We start from the raw sequence: 16,036 nt of genomic DNA, 5'->3' as shown, positions 1-16,036 counted from the left end.
GCTGGTTGCCATAGTGTGGGCTTTCCCAGCCTCGGCACTGTTGGCCTTGGGGGCCGGGTAATTCTTTGTTGTTGGAGGCGAGGACCGTATTGTGCGTGGTTGGATGTTGAGCAGGAACCCTGGCCTGCACCAGCCACGTGGAAGGTAGGACTCCTTCCCACGTGGTGGCAGCTCATGATGTCTCTGACACAGCCAGGTGTCCTCTGGGGGCCAAAAGTGCCCCTGATTGAGAACGACTGCTATGGAGTAGTCTACAGAATGAATACGTCACAACTTTTTTATACACCTTATAACGGCCATTGGGATTGTTTCCGGTACTTGGCTACTAGGAACTGAGATGCTGTGAGCGTTCTCAGACGGGTCTTTGTAGGACACAGGCACTCACTTCTGTTGGGTGGGCAGGAGGGAACTGTTGGGTTATCAGGTAGGCGTGTGTTTACCTTTAATAGACGCTGCTAAAGGGGGTTCCACAGTGGCTGTACCAGTCTGTACCTCCCACCAAGTGCATCTGCGTTCTGGTTGCTCCGCATTCTCACCAGTAGCATTGGGTTTTTATTTTGCATTTCTCAGACGTTAAGCCACTGGAAATATGGATCTTAGCCACTTGGACATCCTCTTAATGAAGTGCCTGTTCAGGTCTCTTGCTCATCCTTCCATAGGATTGTCTGCCTTTTTTTTTCTTATTGATTTGTAGCAGCTCTTTATATATGATGGGTAAAAGCCCTTTGTCAGATACTTGCATTGCAAAAAATCTTCTCTCAGTCTACGGACTCAAATTTTTTAGAGCTAGAGGCGATCTGTGCTCCCCCAAGCTAACCCTCTGGTGCACTTGACTATTGTTACTTGTTTGATTATCCCTTTTCCAAAACAATACACTTCATAAGGGCAAAGGCTATGTCTCTGCTTTGTTCGGCTTAGAACCCCCAACACAGGGCTTGGTGCAGAGTCCGTGCAAGATATTTGTGGAGTGAAAGAATGGGCGAAACTCCCATCTGAATGATTCTTGCAGCCTAAGGCTTCCAGGTACTTTGGCAATTGTTGACTCCCAGGAAACCCTCGGTAAAAAGCGCAGAGACCCAGACACGTGCGTGCTTCTCCACTCCCCCCACCCCCCAAGTAACAGCCAGCTCCTTCCTGAGTCTGTCTGTCTTTCCTTGGCCAGCTGGAAGTCTGCCCACCTGCACTTGCCCTGAGGGAGGCCGAGGCCTCTCCTGGAGAAGTCACATTTTAATTAACTTCCCCTGCAGTCACCAGAGAGGCCAGATCATTTTCATAAACACATGAGAAGCCAGAGCTTTGTCTGCAGCTCGGAGTGAGTCTTGCGGAAGGAGTTCAAAGCAAACCGCCCAGCAGAGGCCCCCGTGCACTTGCCTGGAACTCAGAACTCCATCCCTCGCGAGGGAGGTGGGACCTGGGATTTGAGATGGGAAAGAAGAGGGAGAACCTCGTGCAGACGAGAACTGAGAAGAGTCTCCAAGGAGGCATTTCCTTCCTTCCGTCTTTCCTTCCCTCATTCATTCACCCCTGTTTACTAGTATCTCTGCCGTGCTGGGCACAGGGAAAAAGAGGAGTGAGGAGAAGGGGGGTCGGGGAGGGGCAGAGGCGCAATCTTGGCACCTTCGGCTCAGTTTTGCTGTGAACATAAAATTGCTTTAAAAACTAAGGTCTATTAAAAAAAAAAAAACTAAAAAAACATTAACCTTAAAATAAAGACGGAGAGACTTTCCACCAGGGGGAGACCGACATCGAACTGATGGCCGTGCAATTAACGACTTGATTACACTGCTGTGTAATTCTAATGGCTTTCCTGAGACATAATTCACATACCATGCAATTCACCCAAATAAAGCCTACGGTGCAACGGCTTTCAGCCCGTTCACAGACTTGTGCAATCGTCACCGCAGTCCATTTTAGGACACCTCGTAGCCATCACCCCTCCCGGCCGTAAGCAACCATTTACTCCGCTTTTCCTCCTCAAATTTGCTATTCGAGACGTTTCACGTAAATGGAATCGTGCAGTATGTGGTCCTGTGTGACTGATTCTTTCCCTGAGCGTCATGCTGGCGAGGCCCATCGGTGCCATCGAGGTACCACTGCGCAAGTTTGTAAGTGCCCTGTAGGTAGAGCTCGGGGCCCTGAGATGCCATCTAACAAAGAAAGTTGTCCGGACTGAAGGCAACCTGGGAGGGCTTCCCAGAGGAAGTGGCTTTTAATCTCGGGCATTTACTGAGAGCACCTGCTCTGAGCCACCAGGAGAAGGAAGGCAATGAAAGCCAGACTGGCTCGTTGATATTCGTTTAACTGGTGGATCTGGGTGTGGGCTGGAGACAGACAGCTTGGGTTCGAATCCCAAATTGGCCACTTCCTGCCGTGGGGACTTGGGCAAAACTGTTTGGCCTCTCAGTGCCTCAGCTGCCTCAGCTGAGAAATGGGGACAGTGATGGGTCCTGCCTGAGAGAAGCACAGGGACAACCAAATATCGTATCTGGAACACAGTCCGAACTCAGCACGGGCTCACTGAATGTTCTAAGGGCCTTACAGGCCAGGACCTCTGACCTCAGGCAGCTGCTACTTGAAAGAGAGGCCGTGTAATCTTTTTTTTTTTTCTTTTTAAGCTTATTTATTTTTGACAGAGAGAGAGCACGAGCAGGGGAGGAACGGAGAGAGAGGGGGGCAGAGGATCTGAAGCGGGCTCCGTGCTGACGGCAGAGATCCTGATGCAGGGCTCGAACTCATGACCTGTGAGATCATGACCTGAGCCGAAGGCAGATGCTTAACCAACTGAGCCACCTAGGCGCCCCGAGAGGGGGCCGTGTAATCTAATGGTTAAGAGCTCCGGCCGGAGGCCAAACACTCCAGCCTGTGAAACCCAGCCCATCCCGTAGCAGCCGTGGGTCACGAGCACCTCTCTCGGTGTCCTGTCTATAGGAGGGGGAGTCACGTGGTTGGTAATAGACCGATTTTGTTCCTACGACCCCCTTCTCGCGGGGCAAGGAGTTCACCCGGAGAGTGAGGAGAGCTGGCCGGCCACCGGGAAGGTCATGGTGGGCCTTATTACCATATCCCCACCTGCAGGCGAGGACTCAAGGAGCACTGACGTCCTCACGGGCTCCGGTGAGGATGATACAAGCCGTCTTTGGTAGGAATGAAGAGTCAGGTAGGAAAGATGGCCCCTCCTTGAACAGGGGCCTCCAGGTGAACGTCTGTGAACCACGCCTTCCCGTGTGTCCCCTTGGGCCACTCAGCGCTGGGCTGGCAGGGCCAGGCTGGACCCCCAGGGACTGCTGCGCGCCCCTCCCCTCACACAAACGCACCTCCTCTTTCAAGGCCTCGGGGGTTCTCCTGACCCGGCTCACTTGTCCCCTATCACGAGCACACCGGGCAGGCTTTCCCGGTTGTGTCTCGATGCCCAGTGCCCCCGGCGCTCACGTCGCGCCGGAGGTGACGGCGGAGGGCAACGTCATCCTTACTCTAGTGGCCCTGAAGGTCACCCACGGGGCCTGCGGCCAAGTGAGCATCTGATTGACTCCTGTGGCTAAACTTGTCGTGATGCGGTTGGTCTGCGATTTCGCTCCTCACCTTGGCTTTCTCTCTGTCCCCACACAGGCTGAACTTGGGAAGCCCCGAGAAAGAAGTTACACTCTGCCTGGAATCGATTTCAGCTACGGGCTCTACGTCCGCGGGCTGGATGGAGGCGTCCCCGAAGGTGAGCAGGCGTACTTTGGAGCCCCGGGGGGGGGGGGGAGGGGGCATGAGCTCTCAACCTAGGCGGCTGGCCGCGCTCCAGGGAAAGAGCCAGAGAGTCCCGGGGCCTGCCCCGCATCGTGATTCTGGTGGAAAACCGCAGTCTGGGCTTGGCCGAGACGGGGAGGTCCAGGCAGGGTCCGGGTCTAATGTGTCAGGGAAACAGCATGGGCCCCGGCCGGGGTGGAACTTGGTGCCCTGACCCGTTTGAGCTTTGAGCACAGAATGGGCTCAGGACCAACCCTCTGACGGCCCCAAGGAGGTGAAGCCAGGCAAACCCGGCTTGGCAAAGGATGCTCTGGTGCCCTCCGGAATCTCTGGGAATCCTGACCCCTCCCTTTCCAGAAGGCCACACAGGGCCGTCACACAGCAGGCCCTGGGTTAATGGGAGGCACACACGCCCCAGTTTCTTCTCGGTCAGGTGCCGCGGCCTGACCGCCGCACCACCGTTCCGTCCCTCCCTGCCCTCAGCCCTTGGACACTGGAGTGTGTTTAGGCAGCAGCCCACGTGCCCCCACGAGCTGACCCGGAACTACATTGCCATGAATCGCGGGGCGGTGAAAGCCGGCCTGGTGACTGCTCGGGAGAATTTCCTCTACCGCCAGCTCAACGACATCCGCATCAGTGACCAGGATGACCGGCACGTCAAGAAGGAAATGCCCTCCCTCCCTCCAAACATGACGTTTGGGGTCGTGGCACGGTAAGTGGCCGGGACACCAGGCTCGATCCCTCACCGGGGGGCCGGAGGGCACTCAGAGGTGACTGAACTGGGGAACCGTGTGCAGCATGGCCTTTGACTCCAGGAAGGTAGGGGGAGCGCTCCAGGCCTGGGCAATCGGTGTAGCTCACAAACCTTGGTCACGGTGATTGGGTCAGCAGCAGACATGCAACCCACGTTCCAACTCTGGGATGCGTGACATTCTCTAAAAGTAGAATGCGGGGGCGCCTGGGTGGCTCGGTCGGTTAAGCGTCCAAGTCTTGATTTCGGCTCGGGTCACGATCTCCCCATCATGAGTTAGAGCCCTGCATCGGGCTCCGTGCACATAGAGGAGGCGGCTCGGGATTCTCTCTCTCAATCTGTGTCTCTCTCAAAATAAATAAGTAAACGTTAGGGAAAAAAAAGTAGTGGGGCACCTGGGGAGCTCAGTCGGTTAAGCATCCGACGTCGGCTCAGGTCGTGATCTCACGGTCGGTGAGTTCGAGCCCCGCGTCGGGCTCTGTGCTGACAGCTCAGAGCCTGGAACCTGCTTTGGATTCTGTGTCTCTGCCTCTCTCTGCCCCTCTCTGCCCCTCCCCCGCTCATGCTCCGTCTCTGTCTCTGTCTCTCTCTCAAAAAATAAACATTAAAAAAATAAAAAAATAAATTTTAAAAAGTAGAACGTGGTTGCACGTAATCAAATCTCAACTCAAACCGGCTCGATATTTTTTTAAGTGGAATTTATTGGCTTACATGATTGAAAAGCTCGGGCACAGCTTCAGGCACAGCTGGATCTAGGTCACCAAGGGATGTTATCAGTATTGGGTATGTCTCGCCATGTCTTGGCTGTGCTTCCCAATCTTGGCTTTGTTCTCTGACAAGCTTCTGCCTCGTGTAGCTAAATGACCAGGAACAGTTCCATCCTCAGGGGGAAGGGCACAGAAGCTACGGCAGCCTTCAGATTAAGATTCCTCGGTCCAACTTTAGAGCCTTGCCCATCCCTGAATCAGCCACTGTGAGCAGGGATTGTGAAGCACACTGATTGGCCAGTTCTGGGTCACATGTCTGCCTCTGAACCAATTGCGGAGACCAGGAGATTCTGATGCCCTGATTGGCCAGGCCTGATCCCCTGCCCCTTCTTGGGCGGGGTAGGTGTTTGGGCTCAGTCTCCACCATCCACATGGGGCTGGTGGTGGAAAGGATGTAGAAATCAAGGCTCTGACCCCGGAAGGAGAACAGAACACAACAGTAGGCGAAACGGCAGATGTTCAATGCACCAGGGCTTCCTAACCCATGATGTGTCACAGCACAAAAAAATCACTAGTGTTTGTGCCTCGCACTGTGCAAATGAACAGAAGCGCCCATAGCTAGCAACAAGTGGCCTGGGGCCGCCAAGCCCCAACCAGATGCCCGTGACCGAGAAGCCAATATCTTGGTCCATCTATGTGGCAGTGCCACCGACAGTCTGTCCCCAGCCTCTTTCCCACCTTCCTCCCACTGTTCCTGGGTAGGTGACTTCCTCTGGCTCTCCCACCATACTTTATTGTTCTTCTTCTTATTTTTTTTTCAACGTTTATTTATTTTTGGGACAGAGAGAGACAGAGCATGAACGGGCGAGGGGCAGAGAGAGAGGGAGACACAGAATCGGAAACAGGCTCCAGGCTCTGAGCCGTCAGCCCAGAGCCCGACGCGGGGCTCAAACTCACGGACCGCGAGATCGTGACCTGGCTGAAGTCGGACGCTTAACCGACTGCGCCACCCAGGCGCCCCGTTATTATTATTATTATTGGCGATGGTTCCTTCTTTTTTTTTTATTTTTTCTAATTATTTTCTATTGTGGTAAGATTTACTGGTTTTTTTTTGAAGTTTTTGTTTATTTATTTTGAGAGAGAGAGAATGAGTATGAGTGGCAGGGGGTGGGGGGGAGCAGTGAGAGAGGGAGAGAGAGAATCCCAAGCAGGAACCACGCTTCCAGGGAGGGGCTTCACGCGGGGCTCGAACTCACAAACCGTGAGAGCACGACCTGCGCGAAAATCAAGAGTCAGATGCTTAGCCGACTGAGCCACCGAGGCGCCCCCCAGATTTGCCATTTTTAAATGTACAGTTCAGTGGCCTTAAGCACATTCACACTGCTGTGCAACCCACAGCACCATGCATCTCCAGAAGCCTTTCTTCATCCCGGACTGGAACTCGGGCCCCATTTGGTACCTCTCTGTTCCTCCCTTCCCTCAGCTCTTTGTAACCACCATTCTGCTTTCCGTCTCTACGATTGTTGACTTCTGTAGACACCGCATCTAAGCGGAATCGTGCCAAATTTGCTCTTTTGTTTCTGGCTTGTTTCACTTACCGTAATGTCCTCGAGGTTCATCCACGTTGTAGCGGTGTCCGAATCTCCTTCCTTTTCAGGGCCGAATGACATTCCACTGTGTGGATGTGCCGCGTTTCGTTTCTCCGTTTATCCGTCGATGGGCATTCGGACGGTGTCCACCTTCTGGCTATCGTGAATAGTGCCGCCGTGAACACGGGTGTGCAAATACCTGTGTGCGTCCCTGCTTTCAGTTCTCTTGGGTATCTACCCATGGGTGTACTTGCTGAGTCACGCGGGATTCCAAGTCTAGTGTTTTGAGGACGTGCCATCGTGTTTTCCGCAGCGGGAGCTGCCATACTTTTGTATGCCTTCCCCCGCCTGTTCTCGCCACCCTACCTAGTAAAACCTACTCATTCTCCGGAGTTCAGCTCAGCGTCATCTCTGTGGTAAAGCTCTCCCACCTCCCATGGTCTCAGCTGTACACGTCTCTCTCGCAGGAAATGCGTTTCTATTCGCCAGCCCTCCAAACGTGGAACGTGACCGTACAGACACATTGGAAAATCATTTCTGGTCCAGTTTAACGGTCGTTGGCACACCCCCCTTCCCCCCCCTTTGAAATAATGCCCTAGGGGCGCCTGGGTGGCTCAGTCGGTTAAGCGTCCGACTTCAGCTCAGGTCACGATCTCGCTGTTCGTGAGTTCGAGCCCCGCGTCGGGCTCTGTGCTGATGGCTCAGAGCCTGGGGCCTGTTTCAGATTCTGTGTCTCCCTCTCTCTCTCTCTGCCCCTCCCCCGTTCATGCTCTGTCTCTCTCTGTCCCAAAAATTAATGAACGTTAAAAAAAAAATTAAAAAAAAAATAGTAATAATGCCCTAAAGTCAGTCCCTCCAAGGCAAGGTTTCCCAAGGCCGCCTGGAGTACAGAGGGACAGAGACTCCCACTGTGTGCCAGACCGCTAGACTAGTCCGGGCCGGTCACCAGTGTCCCCAAGACGGCATGGTGTCTGGGAGCAGCCGTCAGCCTAGGGCTCTCGTTCCAGCGTGGTCCCCGACAGTTTGCCCTCCAAGGCTTCTGTTTCCTGACCTGTGAATGGGATGTTAGAGCGGTAACGCGGCCAGCTGGGATTCTCAGGTTATGTTTGGCCTCTGTGTCGGTTTCCTTTCCTTGTCTTGGAAGGGCCTGTGCGGGGAGGCGTGTGGGGTTACTTGCCCAGCTTAGGCAGGGAGAAATTAGCCGATCTCGCTAAGCTGGGTTCTCAACCTGAAGTGCTTATATCTAAACACAAAATTTTAGAAGACGTAGGACGTTAGCCATCACCTGGTTCAAAGCCATGATTTAAAAGAAGAAAGCAGGGGCACCTGGCTGGTTCAGTGGGTGGAGTCTGTGACTCTGGATCCTGGGGTCCTAAGTTCGAGCCCTACGTTGGGTATAGCGCTTACTTTATAAAACTAGGAAATAAAATAAATAAGGCAAGGAAGCAGACGTTCAGAGCGGTCAAGACACTTTCCCAAGGTCACACAGCAAGTTGGGACCAGACAAGAGTCAGAGCTAGGGCCAGGTGGGCGGACTCCCCGTCCAGTGCTCTTTCTTGCACACTTGCCTCCTTGGGACTGAGGTACAGCGCAAATGCCCACGGTTCCCGGTCCTGGGGCTGCGTTGTTCCACGTACAATGGAAAAGCTGAAGTCAGCTGGGCTCAGAAAGGACATCCATTATCATCTGGCTTTCAATATAAAATCTTAAATTGCTATAAAACCGAGTGGCTACAATGCGAGGGTAAGGACGTGATGAAGTGCCAGCTATATCCTCTGTGATGGTAAATGGGCTTTGCATATGCAAATTGAATGGATTTTAAAATGGTATTTAATGACAATTTTCGTAGCAGACGTTAACATTAATTGCACAAAAATGAAAATGCTGCATTAGGTTGCTGTTAGCAGCAAATATCGTGGCCATAAAGCTTTATCTTTATCAACAGCAGCCCTCTCTCATGTGTCAGGGCGGCCCAGCAAATTGCAAGCAAAAGGGCTTTTACGGAACAAAAATATCCCCCAAAGCAGGCCCAAATCAGCATCAATTTTGCTTTATTTCTTCGTAAATGGAGGTTAAATGGCCGCCGGAAAGGCTTTTACTGAGCTGCTCAGCGTGCGTCCAGAACCCCTCAACCTCGCAACCTAAGTAGAAGCAGCAGTTAAGACGCGATCGCCCCTCTCCGTAATGGGGCTATTACTTTAAAGTTATGGGGCCGAGGCCCCTTTCCTAATGATCACCTTTTACAAGCCTCAATTGTATTTATTTCTTTACTTTAAAAGCATGTTTAAAAAAGTAGCAAACAAATCTGATTACACACGACTACCCGAGGAGTTGTTGGGGGCGATTTGGTCCAATAAATAAATAAACAAATGAGTACCGTTTACTCACAACTACAGATATGTTAAAAAATAATAATAACAAAATACACAGAAAAGCCACTCGAAGCTCGGGACGCTCCCGAGCGTGTGACCGCCGTGTGAGATAAAACTCTGACCCCAGCTCTTCTCCCTGTCCCCCGGATGTCAAATCTCTTACCCTTTGATGTATTTCACGATGGACGGGATGACGGAGTCCGTCCGTCCTTCCACTTGGCTGATTTGGTTTCCAATTCACCCTGCTTTGTCACAGATGGTCACTAAATTGGAAAGGCGCATTTCAGTCCACGAGTTGGTGTGGCTAAAAGAAAGTGGAGGCCCCAAGCCATGATGGGGAAACGGTGCCCGTGTGGCCATGCGGTCACGAGCGGGGAGCCACGGCCAAGTCAGCCCACAGAGATGTTTGGCCCATCCAGTGACGAAAACTGTGAATGAGTTGCCACGTTTATTAAAAAAAAAAAAACTTTTTTTTTAATGTTTATTTTACTTTTGAGAGAGAGAGAACCAGCCGGGGTGGGTCAGAGAGAGTGGGGGACAGAGGATCTGAAGCGGGCTCCACACTGACCACAGAGAGCCCGATGTGGGGCTTGAACCCACAAACCGCGGGATCATGTCCTGAGCCGAGGTCAGACACTTAACCGACTGAGCCACCCGGGCGCCCCCATGAGGTGCCACATTTAAAAAGCCAGGAGATTTCATAAAAACAACAACAACAACAACAACAACAACAACAACAAAAACCTGGATTTCCCGCTTCACCTAAAAAGCCAGAAGCCCAGGGACGCCTGAGTGGCTCAGTCAGTTAAGCGTCTGACTCTGGGTTTCGACTCCAGTCATGATCTCGCGGTTTGTAAGATCGAGCCCCACATCGGGGTCTGTGCTAATGGCTCGGAGCCTGGAGCCTGCTTCGGATTCTCTGTTTCCCTCTCTCTCTCTGCCCCTCCCCCACACTGTCTCCCACTCTCTCTCTCTCTCTCTCTCTCTCTCTCAGTGAATAAAGTGAAAGATTGGACGCCCTGCACCCAGGGTCTGCGCTCAGGCACCAGGGGCTGGAGCTGAGAGGCAGTGCCCCTTTCGGACAGGTCCCCCCCCCCCCAGCCTGGCTTCTCCCATCTTTGCCATTTGTCTGGTCCTGGTGGGCACTGAGTTTGCAGCTGCTGGTGTCGACTGGTCGTCCTGATCCCTCAGCTAACTGCTGCCTCTCTTTGTCCCCTGATGAAGGTCGGGGCCACCGCGAACAGAAGCCGCTCTGCGCTGAGCGTACGAGGCAGGCATTTTGTGTGTGTGATCGCTGATGCTAATCTCAGTCCTACGAGGCAGGTACCGTGCCTCCGCCTGACATCTGCTTCACGGTCCAGAAAAGGGGGCGCGCAGGCCCCGCTGCTGGCTGCACGGTGGCAAAGCTGGACTTGTTCCCCGTCCGGCTGGCCGGCTTTGAGGACCGCACCTCTAGGATCGGGCAGCTGGAGACAGCCCGTGCCTTACCGCTCTGCTGTTTCGCTGTCAAATCTCAGACTTCAGGTCAGGGAAGGATTTTAAATTCTTATTACCCGCGTGTAGGGCCGTAACACGAATCTCCAAGCATGCTGCGACCCAGGGTCCACAAACAGATATGTCTGGAGGCCAGAAATGTAACTATTAAGGAAGCACTTAATTATTGATGCATTTTAACAAGTGTTTGCAAATGCTCCCATGCCCTTGGCACATCTTAATTGTTACTGCTCCTAATTGGTCCAGCGTTGTCGATTATGATGAGTCAGGGACTGGCGGGGAGGGGGGAAGCAGCAAGAGTGGGGCAGCAGCTGGCGCTCCCGGAAGGTTCTGGGCGCCCGGAGCCCCCCACCGTCCTGCCTGGGAGCTCATGCCATACACAAGGCAAGGCTGCTATTGGCGGCGGGGGGGGAGGACCCATCACTCAGTCAGTAAGCAAACGGCCACCGCGTGTCTGGGTATGACACGCGCCAGATGAAGGGTAGGTAGCCCGTGAGCCAGTAATGCCCCGAACCAATAATGGCAGCTAGGCTTTATTGTTATAACGACGTGTCAGGCGTTGTGCTGAGCGCCTCCGATGCACCCCGTCCTTAAATAACTCTGAAGAGCTCAGTGAGTGCCACGTTGGGACTCCTACCTGCCCGTCTTGCAGAAGAAGAGACAGAGGGTCAGAGAGGTGAAGTGATCTGCCCCTGGCTGCGCTGCACTCGTGACGGTGACCGTGGCAGTGAGCTGCTTGCCTCACAAACACAGGGTGGAGGTGATACGTTTAGTTTTTTTCTGCACCCGAGGGGGGCTGAGACAGAATGTGTATGTACACTATACAGGGAGAGTACGGCCGTCCCGTCTGGATTTTTCTTAAAGCCTAAAGTTAATCTGAACACGGCGAGCTTCCCCTTTGATGCGCCCTCCCCTTCCCCTTGCCCTTCCCCTTTACTGGCTCCCCACTTCCTGATAGACGAACTCCTTGAGGGGGCACCGGGAAGGTTCACTACGCTAGATGCTCCAAGCCTGCTGTGCTCACCTCGGTATCCCTGGTGCTGACCACAGTGCCCTTGCTGAAGGGGCCCTCGGGAAATCCTCGCCAAATGAACGCACGAGCGAGTGGCCACGTTGGAATCTGAGTGGGAAGCCGGCAGCAACGTGCGACTTTCATAGGATACTTGCCTCATCCGCCAATTAGGCTAGTCTAGACCCTCTCCCCCCCCCCCCCCATCCTGGTGCTGAGCGCGTTTAGACCATGGAGCAATGAGAAACACAAGAAAGGTGGGAAATGGTACCAGCCCACCCTCTGTCTGTGCTGCTGCTTGCCCAGCTATCAGATGCGTCATCAGCCTGACATTGACAAATGCGAAGGATGGAGGAAATTTTACAGGCTGTTAAAAAATGTTTGCTGCCTGACAGGTTTTTTGAATCTTTCTGCCAAGCTGATTTATTTTACAAATTTACAATGGGCCCATCAATCACTCCGGGTTATTTTGTTTCTCCCAGAGCTGACGGCCAAAATCCAAGCCGCCCACCCGAACTCCTATAAAATGGTAATAAGCCCCTTCCCAGACGACCGTCCCGGGGTGGCAAGACAGGTTCCCAGTGGGGAGACCTGCTCCAGATTTATGGGTGGCCCAAAGCCCGGCTGAATGAGATGGGGCTGACCACAAGGGGGAGCGTGTGGGTCTCGCAAAGACCCCCCCCCCCACCTCCGCCCCAAGACTGAACCTGAAATGCACTTTCTGCCGACCGACCCAGGAGCTCCGTGGCTCCCCGCGCCGGCAGTCACCAGTTCTCTGCTCTCCCGGACACTCCGCTCCTGGAGGCCAGGGACAATGTCAGTTTTGTCCACTGCTACATCATCAAAGCCAGGCACAGAGTAGGTCCTCGGGAAGTGCTTGTTGAGGAAAACTACGGTTCAGGGCCTTGGCAGGCTTTGAGGCAGAGTAATTGAAAGTGAAGTCACAGCACACTTGAGACCAGAGAGGGGATGGGAAAGCCAGAGCCCTGTGTCATTTAACAGACTCTGCTGTGTTCCCCTGTGGTTGATGTTATGGCTCAGGACTGTGGTCACGCTGTCTCAAAGAGTGAATATGTCCCGTGGCCTCATTAACAGAGGTAGCAAGTCCCGAACAAGGGAGGCTACCTTCCTACTCTATCCTGCCGCTCACGTCACACTTGTGCCATCAAGTTAAAAAGTGGGAGGCATCGTACATTCAGGGAAGGTCCGCAAGTAGGAAAGTGTCCAGAGGCGGCAGGATGGTGGGTGGGATGAGGGACAGAAACCACCGTGTACAAAGGTGATGAAAAATGAGGACAGTGGAGGGGCTTTTTTCCTCAGAGACTTGAGAGAGCAAAACGAGGCCCCGTGTGTGTTTGGAGAGCGGTACGGGTGGCTGACGTCACGGAGCCCTCGCTGAATGGCTGGCCGGCACGTCATCTCACGAAATGCTTACGACTCTATCAAGCAGGGACCATTATCCCCACTTTACAGACGAGGAGACTGAGGCTCAGAGGGTCACTTGCCCGAGGCCACACGGCCAGTTGGTGACAGGGCCAGGATCTGAGCCACGCCTCCTGCCCCACGGCCCGCGCAATTCCAGCAGACAGAGCCAGGCCCCGAGTGAGGAGATCGTTTCTCATCCTGAGCGTCATCCACGAGGCCGCCCGCGTCCCAGCGAGCCCTGGCCGCAGACGCCGACGAGCACTTCCCGGGGACCCGGCTCCCCACAGAGTAACTCAGGATGTCCTCACTGCAGCCCAGCGCCTCCATTTACCCAGGAGGAAACTGAGGCAGGCAGAGGTTATGTCCTTTCGCGAGAGGTCACAGGTGAAGTTGGAGGCACGGGGATTCGGTCCGGGTGATTTACTCCGAGACCCTCACGCTTAGCTTAGATGGAGGGGTTGGCTACCCCAGATGGCTGCCAGGCCGGAGCCTGGGACACCCCAAACTGTGTCCGACCAGGGTCCCCCCTCCTCAGGGACAGCCTGCTTCCGTGCACCTGACCTGGAGGACAGGCCCAGGCAGGGAGATGGGGCTGGGAGGACGTGGTGGGGGAGGGCCCATCCTCTCTCCCTTCCTCTCTGGGACCCCTGCCTGGCTGCTCGTGCTATAACCTCTCCCACCTCCCCAAACTCCCTCTCACTCCTCCCTCCAAGGCGGCTTTGTTGCCGGAGCCGCGAATGAGACATTTTTCATGCTTTGCCTTTTTTTCCCTCTCCGATCTCCTGCGGCCCAGACAGAGATTTATTCCCGGCCCGAGGCTCCCGGCATTCGGAGCAGGGAGGGCTCAGGGAGGCGCTGATGGGCCCATAATGGATAGGGCCGCGCTCCCCTGGGGCCTGGCCCTCCCGAACCCCATCCATCAGGAGCGGCTTGGTGCCAGGGTCAGCGCTAACGAGGCCGCAGGCCGCTCCCCCTCGGGGCCTCCCCAGCTCACCGCTCCCGCTTTTGATTTTTCCAGAGCCGGGCCGCGCCTGCCGGCATCGGTGGGCAAAGCGTGAGAGTGGGCCCGGCGCCCGTCCTCCGCGGCCCCAGGCTTGACACCGTCGGAGGGCTTGCTGGGCTGCGGCTGGCCCTGCCCCTCCGTGACACGGTGGCCCCTGTGACATGGGGCACAGAGGAGCTGCTCCCCGCTGGGAGCCAGCCACCAATCCCTGGTGTGGCAGGGAGAGCCAGGCTTCAAGCCTGACTCGTCACCGTGCAGGACCCCCAAACAGAAGAATTCAGAGTGGGGGCGCCTGGGTGCTTCAGGCAGTTAAGCGTCCGACTTCGGCTCAGGTCACGATCTCGTGGTTCACGAGTTCAAGCCCCGCATCGGGCTCTGTGCTGACAGCCCGGAGCCCGGAGCCTGCTTCGGAGTCTGTGTCTCCCTCTCTCTGTGTCCCTCCCCTGCTCTCACTCTGTCTCTGTCTCTTAAAAATAAATAAAACACTTTTAAAAATTAAAATAGAAAAGAAGAAGAATTCAGAGGAAGCATGTCCCTGAATACGTTGCGCCCAGGGGCCAACTCGGTTCTCTTCCCTTTGGGGACCAGGTGGAGGCAGCCATTCAAGCCAGAAACCCGGGCGCCCGCATTAGGTTCGATTAATAATACCAGCTTCCGTTTCCTTAGCTCCTCCGGGGCCAGGCATGGGGACCGGCGCTCTATGCACCGCCCTTTACGTGACCTTCACCATGACCCGTTCGTAGCAGCATGCTCTCTACGGTTGGGGAAACTGAGCCGCGGACACACGTACCCGTGATCCCGTGGCCGGAAAGCGGGACGTGACCTCAAAGGTCCCATCTGCTACTTCTGTCCCGTACTGCGTGTTCACGCAGCGCCAGGCCGTGCCGGCACCACGTGGGGTGTTTGGGACACACAGAGGAAGCGGGACACAAAGCAACACACAGCGATGCGTGCGCGTTGCTTCTGGCGGGCAGAGGAGGGCGGGAGAGGGCCCCGGGGGACTTTGGGCCCTGCCTGGCTCTGCTCATCGCTGTATCCCCAGGGCCTAGCACAGGCCTGGCACATAGTAGGTGCTCGGTAAGTGCTTGTTGCTGTACTGCGTGGCTGGATTGCGACCCATCCCCGACTTGGAAACAGGCCAACGCTTGAATGAGCAAGTCTTTTCCTAGGTGTGGATTGGCTGGGCACGGACCTTCGGTTATCAGTGTCCTGTAACAAATCCCCACAAGCCTGGTGGCTTAAAACAACAGAAACGTCTTCTCTCCTAAGGTGGAGCCCAGAAATCCGAAATCGAGGTGTCATGGGGCCCCATTCCCTCCGAAGGGTCTGGGTGCTAGCCTCTGCCAGCTTCTGGTGGCCCCAGGCGCTCCTGGGCTTGTGGCCGCACCTTCCAGTCTCTGCTCTGTGACCACATGGCCTCTTCTCAGGGCGTCTGTGTCTCTCCTCTTTGGTCTCCAGTAACGACACGTGTCACCGGGTTTAGGGCTCCCCCAAATAATCCAGGGTGATCTGACCTTAAGATCCCAAGGCTCCTTTCCCCAAACAGGTCACATTCATGGGTTCTGGGGCTTAGAACGAGGACGTATCTTTGGGGGGGGGCCACTTTTCACCCCCCTGTAATCATCAAGGCGCTTTACCGCCAAGACAGAAAGCCCTGCATTTTAGTCACCGCGGGGTTTTGAGGAAATTGCCTTTATTATTTTTAATTGATTTATTTTGAGAGAGAGAGAGTGCCAGGGAGGGGAGGGACAGAGGCAGAGGGAGAGAGAGAGTTCCCAAGCAGGCTCCGCACGGTCAGTGTGGAGCCTGGCGTGGGGCTCGAACTCACAAACCGTGAGATCATGACCTGAGCCGAAACCAGGAGTCGGCTGCTCGGCCAACGAGGCGCCCCTAGGAGGCAACTGCCTTTAGAGTTACCGCCTGGGGATTTGTGCTGCTGGAGTCTTGTTACGTG

The 16,036-nt window shown here is 54.7% G+C and overlaps 1 protein-coding gene across 1 annotated transcript in view; it reads left to right on the top strand.

The window, feature by feature from the left end:
* The window catches only part of CFAP77 (cilia and flagella associated protein 77), a 127,595-nt gene that overhangs the window by 66,550 nt on the left and 45,009 nt on the right, over positions 1-16,036 (top strand). The window contains exons 2-3 of the mRNA XM_047098104.1: positions 3,607-3,706; positions 4,216-4,444. Coding sequence (XP_046954060.1) covers positions 3,607-3,706; positions 4,216-4,444 — 329 coding nt within the window. The remainder of the gene's footprint in view (positions 1-3,606; positions 3,707-4,215; positions 4,445-16,036) is intronic.

This window comes from Lynx rufus, unplaced genomic scaffold, assembly GCF_022079265.1.
Source record: "Lynx rufus isolate CCGP_SWC_20201006 ecotype Redwood Valley unplaced genomic scaffold, mLynRuf1.p SCAF_44, whole genome shotgun sequence".
Classification (NCBI taxonomy): domain Eukaryota; kingdom Metazoa; phylum Chordata; class Mammalia; order Carnivora; family Felidae; genus Lynx; species Lynx rufus.
This window is presented reverse-complemented; position numbering and strand designations above follow the sequence as displayed.